General features: G+C 42.8%; 1 protein-coding gene across 3 annotated transcripts in view; it reads left to right on the top strand.

Moving 5' to 3' along the window:
• The window catches only part of CDK19 (cyclin dependent kinase 19), a 189,666-nt gene that overhangs the window by 151,377 nt on the left and 23,329 nt on the right, over window positions 1–14,960 (top strand). For all 3 annotated transcript variants that reach the window (XM_062186608.1, XM_062186609.1, XM_062186610.1), the window contains 2 exons: window positions 2,337–2,394; window positions 9,375–9,506. In XM_062186608.1, the coding sequence (XP_062042592.1) occupies window positions 2,337–2,394; window positions 9,375–9,506 (190 nt within the window). The remainder of the gene's footprint in view (window positions 1–2,336; window positions 2,395–9,374; window positions 9,507–14,960) is intronic.

Below are 14,960 nucleotides of genomic sequence, written 5' to 3'. Positions count from 1 at the left end.
ACTTTCATAAATGCTCTTATGTTCCTCTGTGCCCCTTGTCACAGGTCAGGGTGCCCACATCCTGCTGGTCTCTCCACCTCTACTTTGGGGTCCTCCATCCTTTCTGGTGCATCCTTCACATTGCTACCAGGTGTTTTTCAAAAGCAGATCTGATGATCTCATTGCCCTGTCTTGGCTTTGCCTATAGAATAAATTCTGGTCTCTTTAATGTGGGGCATTTGATTCTCAGTTTTATTTACACATTGGACATTTTATGCTGTAGTCACCTCAAAACACTTATAGGTTCTCATCATGGCAGGTTGGTGTTTCTGTGTGAATGTGCCTGTAGTGTTCCATGAGCCTGAAAATTCATTCTTTTGTTTAGTCCTGTCTATCAAAATCCTAGTCAGTCTTATTTAAGACTATCCTGATGTTTATAAAAGAATCATTCCTTCCCAGCATTCCCTCCTCCCCCCATTTTGGTATTTTTCACAACCTGCTTGTATTCTAAAAGGCTGTTTGTCTTTTCCTGCTAGATTCAAGCTCCCCAAAGTCAAAGTCTTCTTGTTTTGTTTTTCTTTGTTTCCAGAATGTCTGCAGCAGAACATTTTTTACATAATGGGTCTTTGATAAGTGGTCATCAGACTTGAATTTTGAAAGTTTAGTTTTCGCCTGATGCTGTTTTTCTCCTTTTGCTGTGGTAACTAATCTTGTCTCCTGTTTTCAGTCGCCATCCTCTTGTGAAAATAAGTTTCAAATCCAAAGCTTCCTGTCCCCACTCCCCTGGCTAATGTGACTGAAACTCAAGTTGTCATCTGCTCTGTGCTGCTCCACAGCCCAAGCCAGCACCTCTCCTCACTTCTGTCTCCACAGGCCGCGTCTTCCTTCTTCCAGTCACGTGAACTCCGAACCTGATGATATCTTTATCACTCTTCATCTTTTGACTTCAGCCAGCCACAGAGCCCTATAAATTTTCTCCTCTAAATGCTTTCTCAGCTCTATACCACCCTCTCCATTGTAGCTGACAAAGCCCTCATCACCTCATACCCAGTTCCGTTACTTCTCCCTGCCCTGTTATCTCTCTGTTGGCAGTATCATGGTCACATTACTTCACCTGGCACGACTAGCCAGAAGCTGTGTTCGCTCTCCCAACCCCGCCACGGGCACTCTGATTTCTGTCAAGGCAGACTTTTAACTGTGTCCAGGCTTACCTGTTCTGGCCCTTTCGTCTCCTGCAGTGCGCTTGTCCTTCCTCCACTCTGCCCTGCTATTTCCTGTCTGTTTTTCAGGATCTGGCTAATGGACACTGCCCCGACCCCAAGCCCCAGTGAACCCTTCCCTTCACATTGAAATTTCTCCTGAATCACATCCTCCTTTGAACTGTGTATTGTTTTCACTGAAACTTAAAAAAAAGAAAAAAAAAAGACAGGACATTGGAAGGGGTCTCTAACCTAGACCTTGATACAGAGCCCCTGGTTGTTCCTTCTGCGGATAGTGGTGAGCACCTGCAGGTCAGGAGCCTGGTTTCCTGTGCCTTTGTTTTCCCCCTTGATGCTTAGCATGGTTTTCTGTCCCTAAAAGACAAATAAAGTCCCTGATTGAGTACTTGAATCTAGTAAGATAAAAATGTAAATTTTCTCTCCAAAGAGTTTACAAAGGAGGCTTACTCCCCCTCCCTCCCCCGAAGCCTATCTCCACAATTTCTGTTTCCATGTCTACAGATGAGGATGACTTAAAAGATGGTGGATCCATTTGCAGCCTGCTCTTTTCTTTATATATCTCTGCATTAGCCTTCATTTTTTTAATTTTCCTACATCTTGAAATTATATTTGGAATTTCTCACTTTTGCACATACTATAGCTGACTATGAATTTTAATGGAGTCTGTTGAATGTTAATCGTGTTTTTCTCTGGTAGTTTAGAAATATTTGGCAAGGACTATTCTGCTTGATTTACTTAAGTGAAATAAATTTTGTTGTGGTTTGAAATTTTATATAAAAATTTTCAACCACATTAACTGTTGTGGGCAGTAAACAGTTAATCATTTGTGCAGGTTTTAAAATTTTTACTTTTTTTTCTATGAGGTAAATAGAAATGGTAGCTCTGATTAATTTGCAGTTATTCGTATGGTATGATTTTGAAAATAAGGTATGTTTAAGTAGCAAGGATGTTTTTATAAAGTTAATATTAACTTAAAGGATGTCAAATGCTTTAACTGTGTAGAGGGTGCTTATTATTTGGTTATAATTTTGATGAAAATACAGAAATGATAATTTCCTACTATAAAAAAGTTGTTCCATTTTAGAGCATGTCAAAAGAATAAAAACAGTAATTTGAATGCTCTATTTTTATTTCTAGAAACCAGCAAATATCCTAGTAATGGGAGAAGGTCCTGAGAGGGGGAGAGTCAAAATAGGTAGGTAATTATTCTGAAAATAATTAAGAAACTGAAGTGATGGCAAAAATGGTTTCCCTTTTTAACATTCATATTTAAGGTTTTTTTGTGTGTGAAATTGCTTCCTCATAGTAGTTTTAGAAAAGATGCTGAAACCGTAGATAGGCTATGAAATGCAAAGGTGTTTTCCACAGTAAGATCCTAGCCGACTTGTGGCAGCACTGAGAACAGACCAGCAAGCCCAGAAAAGCAGTCATTTCCACATACATCAGCAGCACTATCTTGCACAGTCACCCTACACATAATCCCCCAATCTTACTCTCATGTCAGCCTGGCCGAGTGTTCTCTTCCCGAACACACACCCACCCCTGCCTGCTGCTTACAGATCCTCTGCAGGCCTCCCTACTCTGCCACGCTGTGTGTCCTTGCCTGGCACGGGCAGATCTGCCCTGAATCAGTGTGGATGTTTACGGCCTCTCTTACCTGCCCTGCTAGATTGAGGCACTGGCAGGAGTCTTGTGTGTGTGTTCAGATTGCCTTTGGAACCCCAAAGGTGCCAAAAGAAATCAGCATCATTTATACCCATGACATACCTAGAACAAAAATGAGCCAACAAATGCTTTATTCTGGTTTCTCTCACTAGAAATTATATTTAATGGGTACTCAGTGCTTTTTAGAAGGGTTTTAATGCATCTTGTTTCTTCAGCTTGCTTTCTCTGCCTTTGGAGTGTGCCTTGCTGGAGGTGGTACAAACTTGTGCAAAGTCAACCCTCTGTGCATTCATGCCACCCTCCTTTGAGATGTCCTGCTGCTTGGCTTTCTTTCTATCTTTTCTTTTTATTGAGAGAGAGAGAGAGAGAGAGCGAGAGAGAGAGCGAGAAGCAAGATTTATATGTCAGAGACCTCCAGCCAGAGTGGCCTGGAGGGGCCTCCAAGAGAGGAAATTCCCAAAGGAGCTGGTGGTAGTGGGGTTTTTAAGCACAATTTTGGGGGTAAAACTGTCAGTCAGTACAAGGTGGGGACAAACCCATCTCAAAAGTCCTGATTTGTGATCTTATTTACCCTGTCTGGCTTGCTTATGATAGAAAAAGAAGTGCCATCAAAAGGGTGGTGGGATTTGTAGCTTGTTTTACAGTAAACTGGGAGCCCAGAAGGGTGGAGTCGCCATTCCCTGCTCACTTTTCTATTTCTCTGATTATTTCCCTAACCCAGTTCCTGAAGAAGCTGCTCTAAACTACCTTCCCTTTCTTAAAACTTCCACTTTGAGTTGACTGAGATTCAGATTCACTCACAGAGTACTGATATTAATTAAATCTTGGTAACTGCTTTCCTCTCTTCCCTCCGTGGCCCCTTTCCACTACTCCTCACTGTTTCTGTTTTTATTTAACCCTCTCTCTTTTTTAGACATGATTGAGTACCTATTTTTTTGCCAGAAACAGGTGAAAAGGTGGGGAGGATGATCTCTCCCTGGGAGAGACTGTGAATGATAGAGCGATAGGTGTTTTCATTCCCTACCTCATTTGTTTCATACAGCTACCCTCAAAAGGTAGATGTCCTACATAAGGAAAGCTGGGTGGTGAGAGGCTGCAGCTTGCCCAGCCTTTCAAAGCTAGGGCTTGAATTCCGAGTCCTGAGACTCCTACCCTGGGGCCCTCTGGGGTGGCCCCTGCAGGCCTCCTCTTTGGTCAGCACAGTTATGCCTCTGAAACAGCCTCGGGAAGAGGGGTCCTTCCTCCCTTCCTAAGTCCTACTGCTAGTGCCCTTCCCAGCTTCTGATGTCTTTCCACCATAATTCAGTTCCACAGATTGCAGGATTGCTGTCTTCCTTTTTTTCAAGTTTCTGTTTCACACCTTTAAGCATTCATAGTCTTCTTTACAATTTTAAAATAACCCCTACATCCATCTGGCTTTAGCATTTGTTCTATTTTTTCCCCCTCTTGTTCCTTTACCTTTGAAACCATGATATTCACCCTTTGGTTCCACTTATCCTAATTTGTTCTGTAATCTTGCCTCAAATTCCACCCGTCTAAGAAAACTGCTCCCTAAAAGGACACCTGTGACCAAGGGGCCTGTCTTAGTCACTGGTCCCCTTAACCGCACAAACCATTTGTTCTGATCAGTCTGGCCTCGAGGCAGTCTTTCCCTTTGGTCTGTGTGACATCATAGAATGTTGGCTTTCCACCCACCACTTTGCTATTCTGCATTTTAGTCACTGCTGCCTCTTACTCCTGTTAACCTGTTTCAGGATAAGCTGAGCACTGGGCTGGAACATGACCTCCCTCTACAGTGACTTCTTTGGAGAAGTTGTAGCCTCAGAATCTTGGATTCTGTAAAAATGATTCAGAAATCTGAGTCTCCAAAGACATTCTCTCACCCAAGCCGAAGTATTTCTCTCCATTTGGATGTCCTGCTTGCAACCTGTACTCCCTTTCCCCCAGCCTAATTCATTGTCCTCTTCCTGTTTGCACCATTCATCACATTGGTTCCACTCACCCATGTCTGATGTCCTCCCCTAACTAGTCCTCCACGGAGGATTCTGTACACTGCCTGGGCCAGTTACTTACCTTGCTGTTAGGAGTTTTAGAATAGTAATTCTACCCAAGATTAGGGATAAAACCAAGGCTGAAAGTAAGTAATGATTAATAATTAAGGTCTAGCAAAGCAATCAAGTTGATTGAATTGCTTTTAAATTTTACTTTAGTGGTACATTATTTTTTAAAATTAATAATGCCAATGTCTGTGCTCAACACTTTAATACAATTCTGTTTTGATTTGAAAGAAAAGTGTAGCTGAATGGGAAACACCCTGGATACTTTGCTGTATCTGAACCTTTCCCTCCTCTGGAACCTGTAGACTTCCCAGGTCTTCCCTAAAATGCTTAAGGCCTTCCTCTTTTATATTCAGTATGGTTCACCCTTCAGCCTCCAGCTCGTGTTCAACTTTCAGATTGGTCCATTTCTACAAGTGTGTATTAAACATTGTTCCAGATAACACCAGAAGGAGACACAGACTCTCCCTGCAAGGGCCTTAACACCTGGTAGACACCAGGGGCAGCTTCCTGTATTCTCACAGCGCTTACCCTTTGTTACTTCCATCTCCTCTGTATCTTGCCATGTGTGCTCCTTGCTGTGGTCACCTTTCTGTCACTTGAGTCTGCCTAATTAGCACCCAGGCCAGGATTTTACTACTGTACATCAAACGGTGCAATTTCATCCATATTCAATTTTAGGAAAACAAAGTGTTCAGTAATGTTTAGGCTAGTTCCCTTTTGTCTAAATTAATAATAATTATTAGAAACTCCTTTAAAAATCCCCCAGTAGACAGGAATTGTTTTTAAGACTATTCATTGTTTCCTTCTGCCTTAATTCCATCTGACAGTAAAAAAAATGAGGCTTAGGGGACCGGCACCGTGGTGTAGTGGGCTGGGCCTCTGCCTGCGGCACCAGCATCCCATATGGGCGCTGGTTCTGGTTCCGGCTGCTCTTCTTCCAGTCCAGCTCTCTGCTGTGCTCTAGGAAAGCTGTAGAGGATGGCCCATGTGCTTGGACCCCTGCACCTGTGTGGGAGGCCAGGAAGAAGCTCCTGGCTCCTGGCTTTTGGATTGAACCAAGGGATGGAAGTTCTCTCTCTCTCTCTCTCTCTCTCTCTCGGCCTCTGCCTCTGCCTCTGCCTCTGCCTCTGCCTTTCGGTAACTTTGCCTTTCAAATAAATAAGTAAACCTTAAAAAAAAAAAAAAAAAGATGAAGCTTAGAAAAAACTAAGGAAGTAGGGAATAGTAGAGAAATACTGGCATTAGCCTTTCCTGTGAAATGGTTTTCAGTGAACACAGCAGCATCCCATCACACTTTGCCTTCCACAGTCAACATCTGATTGTTTAATTGGATTAACCATACAAGGTCATTTGTATCTGTTTGATGGCATACTTGCAGTCAACATCTAATAAATAAACAAAGCATTGCTTTGAATGTTGTGCACTGTTGTAAGACAGTAGGTGTGCTGTTGACAGAGTAATTTTGAATATTTTTGGTTGCCAAGGGAAAATTTAGTTTAAAAGAAGTAGGCATCAGCACAGGCTTTCTTGGATAGCTTTGTTTTTTCAGACTGAGATACTCCAAAGCATTTTCAGAAAGTATTGTACATTACTTAAACTCTAAAGAAATGAAATCACTGTAAATCAGAGTTTTACTCTATGCTATATAAAAAGCATATTAGTTTTAGATTGACTTCTTAATTATAACTTTTGAGCATTTTTGCATTTTTTGTTCTTTGCAGCCCCTTTATACAATCAAAACATAGTGTGTATTTTTTCAAGATTTATTTTATTTAGTTGAAAGAGTTAGGGGGAGAGAGAGAGAGAGAGAGAGATAGATCTTCCATCCACTGGTTCATTCCCCCAATGGCTGGAGCTGGGCTAGGTTGGAGCTAGGAGCCAGGAGCCAGGAGCTTCTTCTGGGTCTCCTACATGAGTGCAGGAACCCAAGCACTTGGGCCATCTTCTTGTGCTTTCCTAGGCACATTAGCAGGAAGCTAGATCAGAAGTGGAGCAGCCAAGACTTGAACTGGTGCTCATATGGGATGCTGGCACCATAGGTGGCAGCTTTACCTGCTACCCCTCAGCGCTGGCCCCCATACTGTATATTTCAAATTATAGAGCTTTATAATTCTATCTTGTTTAAAAGATTTATTTATTTATTTGAAAGTCAGGGTTGCACAGAGAGAGAGAAGGAGAGGTCTTCCATCCGCTGGTTCACTCTCCAATTGGCTGCAACAGCTGGAGCTTGGGCCATCTTCTACTGCTTTCCCAGGCCGTAGCAGAGAGCTGGATCAGAAGTGGAGCAGCCAGGACTTGAGCCAGTACCCACGTGGGATGCTGGCACTGGAGGTGACAGCTTTACCTGCTACGCCACAGTGCCAGCCCCAAGCTTTATAATTCGTATGCCTCTGCCTTTGTGACTTGTATGTATCATATGTTTAATTCATTGGCTGTCAGATCAGTGATTAAGAATCTAACTCCTAAATTCTAACATGGTTTGGTTTGAATACTGGCATGTTCGCTTACTATACCTGTGACCATGGAACATCATTTAACTTCTATTAGACTCTTCATCTCAGAATAGGGAGCAAAATACTTATTTAATAAAGAGATTTATTTACTTCAAAGGCAGAGTGATAGACACACACACACACACACACAGCTTCCATCCTCTGGTTCACTACCCAAATGGCCACAACAGCTGGGATTGAGCCAGGCTAAAGCCAGGAGCCAGGAATTCCATCTGGGTCTCCCATATGGATGGCAGGAACTCAACTACTTGAGCCATCTTCTGCTGCTTTCCAGGCTCATTAGCAGGGAATTGGATAGGACGCAGAGTAGCTAGTAGTCGAACCAACACTCCTGCGTGGGATGCAGGAGACCCAAGTAGCAGCGTAACCTGCTGTGCCACAGTGCTCGCTTCCAAAATCCTAACTAGTGTTCTGATGAGGATTAAATAAGGTGATATATGATATATGTGAATGTCATGTGTAAACTATAACAAGCTTTATAGATAAAAGGTAATTATAAAATATAAGAAAATAGTTTCAATGACTTTACTATAGTGGTAAATACTCTTTTTTACAAATTTTATACACCCTTAATATTTAAATTGGTTAGTTTTGGTTTAGGCCTTAAGTATTAAGTTGTTATAACAAATGGTTTCTATATGTCCTTATATATGTCTATATGTGTTCTCAGAAACATGCATGTGATGTGCTGGTTATTGTTCAGTAGCTGTCTGTCTTGGGGGTTCTAATTCCATGTTAATACTCCCATCATAGCCAAGGTCAAATCACTAATCTACTGCCACTGAACATAGAGTTAGGAAGAGATGTGTACAAAATAGCTCTTCATAGTTTGTATGAGCTATAAAATATGTCAGTTTTTAAATGTATAAGCATACAGAAGTTATAATTAATGGATAAAGACTTTTGGACTATGTTAGATTTTTACAAACATTTAAGAATGCTACTGTAGAGTCTGAGAACCAGGAAATCTGAAGTCAGAAGCCAATTCTAATTCTAACTCTATACTTACTACCTCTTTGATCTTAGACAAGTCAGAATATATTTAAGGCTCAGTTTCTTCATCAGTACAACAGGAAAAATAGGGGCATACATTTGGTTCAGCAGTTCAGACAGCGCTCTCATCCCATATGAGAGTGTCTAGGTTCAAGAGCCCTCTGTGCTTATGGTTCTAGCTTCCTGCTAATGCACACCCTGGGCAGCAGCAGATGACAGCTGCAAGTATTTGGGTCCCTGTCACCTATGTAGGAGACCTGGATGGAGATCTTGACTCCTGGCTTTGTCCTGGCCCAGAACTGGCTGTTACAGGCATTTGGGAGCAGATGGAAGATATTCTCTCTCTCTCTCTCAAGTGAATAAAAATATATAAATGAGAAACAATTTTTAAAGTTAAGAAAACAGGTACCGGCCGGCGCCGTGGCTTAACAGGCTAATCCTCCGCCTTGCGGCGCCGGCACACTGGGTTCTAGTCCCGGTTGTGGCACCGGATTCTATCCCGGTTGCCCCTCTTCCAGGCCAGCTCTCTGCTATGGCCCGGGAAGGCAGTGGAGGATGGCCCAAGTGCTTGGGCCCTGCATCCCATGGGAGACCAGGAGAAGCACCTGGCTCCTGGCTTCGGATCAGCGCAATGCGCCGGCCGCAGCGACCATTGGAGGGTGAACCAACAGTAAAAGGAAGACCTTTCTCTCTGTCTCTCTCTCTCACTGTCCACTCTGCCTGTCAAAAAAAAAAAAAAAAAAAAAAAAAAAAAGAAAAGAAAACAGGTACCACAGTAGTATCTATGATACTAAAGTTAAATGAAGTAATTTGTATCCAGTGCTTGGTGTGGAGCTTTGATTAAAAAGTAAGAAAAAGACTAAAAAGTTAGTGGCTGTTGTCAACCTTGCATGGTACTAATTGCATGTCAAACTGAGTTTCTATTCATGTACTTTATTTTTCAGCTGATATGGGTTTTGCCAGATTATTCAATTCTCCACTAAAGCCACTAGCAGATTTGGATCCTGTGGTTGTGACATTTTGGTATCGTGCTCCAGAACTTTTGCTTGGTGCAAGGCATTATACAAAAGCCATAGGTAAGTTAGTGTAAAATGATTTACTATCTTGGCTTTGAAGTTTCATAAACACCAAATGCTGTAATAATGAAGCTACTTGGTAAACACCACTTTATATGTCTTTGTAAAGGTCCTATCGTCTTCTGTGTTCATGTATTTTACATTCTGGCAGATTTGAAGTTAGAAGCCTATAGGAAAATATAACTCTTTTAAAAGAAAAAAACATTTTCTTTGGGAGAATAAGAGACATCTAGCTTATCCTGTTGAGTTGCTATGGAAACAATAACATGCAAATCTCATGTTTTTGATTGCCTAGCTATTAATCGGAAGAATTGGAAAGAGATTTAGAATTTTTGTAAAGAAAAACAGGAAAACAAAAAAAGAATAGTGCAGTATTAGAGAAGACTCCTTCTATTTGGGCAAAAGTTAGTCACACCCTTTCCCAAGCAAGAAACAGTACGACTAATCTTTCTCTCGCTGTTTCGGCTCCTAGAATGGCAGTTTATCCATCAAGGTAGGAAACAGAGTCTGGGGTGGTTAGCGATGCTCTTCAGTCAGAAAGCATGTGATACACCCCTTCTCTGTGGGATCTCGGGTCTGCTATAGAGCAGGTCTGAGATTTTACTGCCTGGTCATAACTGTGAATTGAGGGAATCAGCAGGATAGCACTCTCCTCAAGTCTCAGATTTCTCTAACAGGAATAAAAAGAAAGTGTAGGGAGAGTAAATAGTAGTTGCTAGAATAAGGCTGGTTCTATAAGGTACGTGAATTTCCCAAGCACATTTCTTTAAATTTTCCTTTTGTTGAATGCTTTATTTACTCAGTTAATAATACTTTTTACTATGTTTAACTGTTTTTGTTGAATTCTATTTAATAAGACCACCAAGAGTGTAAAATCACTAAAAACAGACAAGTATGGAGCTGGCATTATGGCTTAACAGGTTAAGCTGCTGTTTGGGATGCCCACACTCATATCCAGAGTGTGGGTTGAAGTCCTGGCTACTGTGCTTCTGAGCCAGCTTCCTACTCATGCATCCTGGGAGATGATGACCCACGTGCTCCTGGCTTCCACCTGACTCACCCATAGCTATTGCAGGCATTTAGATAGTGAACCAGTGGTTAGAAGATGCCCCCCTCCCCCCAATTAAATAGTTTAGGAAACACCAGGTGGTACTCATAGAACTGAAAAGGAAGTTCTCACATTTGGAAAGATTAGATGGAACAATAGTCTGTTCTTGGATTAAAAAAAAAAAAAAGCAAACAAAAATATAGTAATGTCCTCATTTATCAGGAGGTCTGATTTCTACAGAACATTTGTAGCTTTCCCTAGGGACTGAGATTCTAGCACAGTGCTGCAGCATTGTAAATATTTCATAAATACTGCTGAATGGCTTTGTTAAATTAGTGGGAAAGCTCTGGCAGTCTCAGGACTGTGTGGAAAACCAGTACGCGTTGGGTGGTAGAGAAACGTGAGACTGACATCGGACCCTCACCCAGGCAGCTGGGCCCATAGCAAAGCTTGGAGGCTGCCAAGGCCATGCTGTTGGCAGTGACTGGGGACAGCTCCCCATGAAGGGTGTAGAAAGGAGAACCACAGACAAATGAAAAGCAGCCCAAGAATGAGGCGCCAACATCAGAGCCTAACTGTGTTGATATCCCAACAAGTGAACTCACAGTAGGGCTGTATTTTTGAGACTGTTATAATTGTAAGTTTGCTTTTTCTGTTATTTGGGTGTCCCTACCCACAGTTGAGAACAGTCTGGTCCCTGAGATGATCTCAGAAGGCACCAGAGGATAGGAAGAGAGTGACAGTTAAGCCAGGGGATGAAGGAATATCTGGCAGATCACAGGTGGGGCCTTAGAACAGGTTTGACGGTGGAGAACTCAGGGCACATGGGCAGAAGGAGAGGCCGCATTATCAATAGAAACTCACATGCCTGGGAGTGGATGTTTAGTGTAGTGGTTAAGACAGCTACTTCTCACATCAAGGAACCTAGGTTCAATTCCTGGCCCTGGCTTCGGACTCCAGCATTCCTGCTAATGCAGACCCCGCAAGGCAGTAGTGATGGCTCAAGGATTGTGCTCCTGCCACCCATGTCAGAGACCTGGATTGTGTCCCTGGCTCCCAGCTTTGGCTTAGACAAGCCCTAGCTGTCGTGGGCATTTGAGGAGTGAACCAGAAGATGGGGGGGTATGTTTTTTCTCTGTTTCTCAAATAAATAAAGATTTGTGAAAAATGGAATTAAAAAATAAGTTAAAAATATTCATATGTCTGGGACTGTCACCAACCACTAGTACAGTCTGTGATCCAGAAGGGCTATTTCCATAAAGAAAAGGCAGGTTTGGCCCAAGCCTTCTGCTGAATGAAATGACTCCCCACAAAAGCCTGTCACGTCCTCAGGGATCTTCCACAGCAGGTCCATGATAACGTACACCTGTAAGGATTCTGTTGTATGTGACCCTCACATCTGAGAAGAGTTCTGTGAATATTTTCTGATGAACTTTTCTGCTGTTGGAATGAAAATAGATGAGTTGTTTGGGAAGTAATGCTAATTGGGTATGAATTAAAAACCAACTATATTTTTTATTTCCTCAGGGGAAGGAGAGCTGCAATTGAATTTTAATCAACTTGCAACTTACTTGCTCAGTAAAGGAGAGTTACCATGTAAAGATAAAAACATACTCATGGATTTTAAATTTTAGACAAGTCCCAATTATCTGTTCTGAATGGAAGTTAGAAGAAAGGATAAGAGAGAGGAAAAAGAATAATATCAACTCATCCTCACCTTCATGCATACCTGGCCTGTGTTAGAAATGAGTATTTCCTTTTTTTCTTTCTAAAATGCAGTTATTTATTTTAAAGGCAGAATCACAGAGAGGGGGAGAGATCTTCCATCTGCTAGTTCACTCCCCAGATGGCTGCAACCAAGGCTGGGTCAGATCAAAGCCAGAAGCTTCTTCCAGGTCTCCCATGTAGATGCAGGGTCCCAAACACTTGGGCCATCTTCTGCTACTTTCCCAGGAGCATTAACAGGGACCCAGATTGGAAGTGGAGCAGCCAGGACTCAAGCCAGCACCTATATGGGATGTCAGTGATGCAGGCGGCAGCTTAACTCGCTGTGTATGCCACAGCACCTGCTCCAGGAGATGTTTGTATTCAGAGCATAGAAGAATGGAGAGTTTGATAATCTGGTATCATTGGAGGTTTATGACATTTGGGGAGTAGCGGGGAGTGGGAGTGGTGGCACCTGTAGGGTTGGGATGTCTGTGTCAGGAGTACAAGTTGTGGTAGAGGAAAGAGACCTGAAAGGTACACGCAAGTGGTATGGGAGCCAGATAATCATTTAAAGTCATGGGCTAGGGGTGGGTATTTGGGTATAGGCCCACATCCCAAATTAGAGTGCCTGGGTTTGCGTCCTGCCTCCACTTCTAGTCCAGCTTCCTGCCAGTGTGCATCTTGTGAGGCTGCAGGTGATGGCTCAAGTACCTGGGTCCTGCCACCCATGTGGGAGACCCAGATGAAGTTCTGGGCTTCTGGCTCTGACCTGACTGAACCCATGATGTTGCAGGCATTGAGGGATTGAACTAGCAGATGGAAGATCTGTCTGTCTCTTTCTCTGTGTGTGTGTGTTGCCATGCCTTTCATATAAAAATAAATAGTTTAAACTTGAAAGTTACAGGCTAGTATCAGGCAGGACATCTTAGAATGTAAGCTACCTGCTACTCTGAGGTTCTTTATCTCAGCAATTCACAGAGAAATCTAGATCCTGGCTCTTGTCCTTTGAAACATAGAACATTTGAGGAACTGGCATGAGCGGCAGCATAAATTAGAAGCCTCAGTTGACTGTACTGCGGAGGCATCCAGGGTGAGAGAGATGGGACCATGAGAGAGGTAGCTAGGTGAGTGAGGGGCAAGAGCAAAAGTCAACTTGATGTGTAAGAAAGAAAAGAGTCAAAAAGTAGACACGGAATGTTATGACTACTCTGTCATGATGAATGGTCATGATGATGACAACTGTGCTGTGTCACTAAGGAAGATTAGGTTACAGTTCATGGCATCTGATGATGGCAGGTCACAGTGTAATATAATATGGCTTTTGAAAGCCTATGTTCCCATTATCTTGAAGCCAGTTTATATGAAAGGAAACAATTCCTGGATGGGGGTCACAAAAGTGAGACATTACTGTCTGATTTTTTTCTCTTTAGCAATGTGTTTTATGAAATGGCGTACTGATGCTTATTCTAGCTAATGGATATGATAAACTTTTTTCCTATTTAGTTTATCTACTTCATTTGATGGGCTATTAAACACTAGGTATATATATATATATATATATATATATACATATATATATATATATATATAAAGATTGCACCATAGTCCTTGCATTATTGTTTTTTCTTTTTAAGAAAATACTTGGGGGCTGGCACAGTAGGCTCAGCTTCCACCTGAGGCACCAGCATCCCATATGGGCACTGGTTCTAGTCCTGGCTGCCCCTCTTCCAATCCAGCTCTCTGCTTATGGCCTAAGAAAGCAGTGGAAGATGGCCCTACCTCTAAAATAAATAAATAAAATCTTAAAAAAAGAAAAAAGAAATAAAATACTTGGGCTTGATGTCGTAGCATAATGGTAAAGCTGCCGCCTGCAATACCAGCATCCCGGTTGCTCCACTTCCAATCCAGCTCACTGCTAATGGCCTGGGAAAGAAGCAGAAGGTGGCCCAAGTGCTTGGGCCCCTGCACCTATGTAGGAGACCCAGTTGAAACTCCAGGTTCCTGGCTTCAGCTTGGCCACCCCTGGCTGTTGTGGCCATTTGGGGAATGAACCAAGGGATAGAAGACCTTTCTCTCTACCTCCCCCCACCCTGTAGTTCAGAGCAATAAAGAAATATTTTTTTTTAATTTTTTTTTTATTTTTTTGACAGACAGAGTGGACAGTGAGAAAAGACAGAGAGAAAGGTCTTCCTTTTGCCGTTGGTTCACCCTCCAATGGCTGCCGCGGTAGGCGCGCTGCGGCCGGCGCACCGCGCCGATCCGATGGCAGGAGCCAGGTGCTTCTCCTGGTCTCCCATGGGGTGCAGGACCCAAGCACTTGGGCCATCCTCCACTGCACTCCCTGGCCACAGCAGAGAGCTGGCCTGGAAGAGGGGCAACCGGGACAGGATCGGTGCCCCGACCGGGACTAGAACCCGGTGTGCCAGTGCCGCAAGGCAGAGGATTAGCCTAGTGAGCCACGGCGCCGGCCAGAAATATTTTTTAAAAATTACTTACTAAATAACATTTGGGTGGGCAAGCATAATATATTCATCTGTCTCACAAAAGTTAATTCATTTGTGAGTCCACTGTCATGGCATAGCAAGGTTAAGCCTCTACCTCTGACACTGACATCACATAAGGACACTGGTTCAAGACCTGGCTGTTCTACTTCCTATCCAGCTCCCTGCTAATGTGCCTGGGAAAAGCAGCGGAGGATG

Source organism: Lepus europaeus, chromosome 3, assembly GCF_033115175.1.
Source record: "Lepus europaeus isolate LE1 chromosome 3, mLepTim1.pri, whole genome shotgun sequence".
NCBI classification, from domain to species: domain Eukaryota; kingdom Metazoa; phylum Chordata; class Mammalia; order Lagomorpha; family Leporidae; genus Lepus; species Lepus europaeus.
The sequence above is the reverse complement of the archived record's forward strand: the minus strand, read 5'-3'. Positions and strand labels throughout refer to the sequence as shown.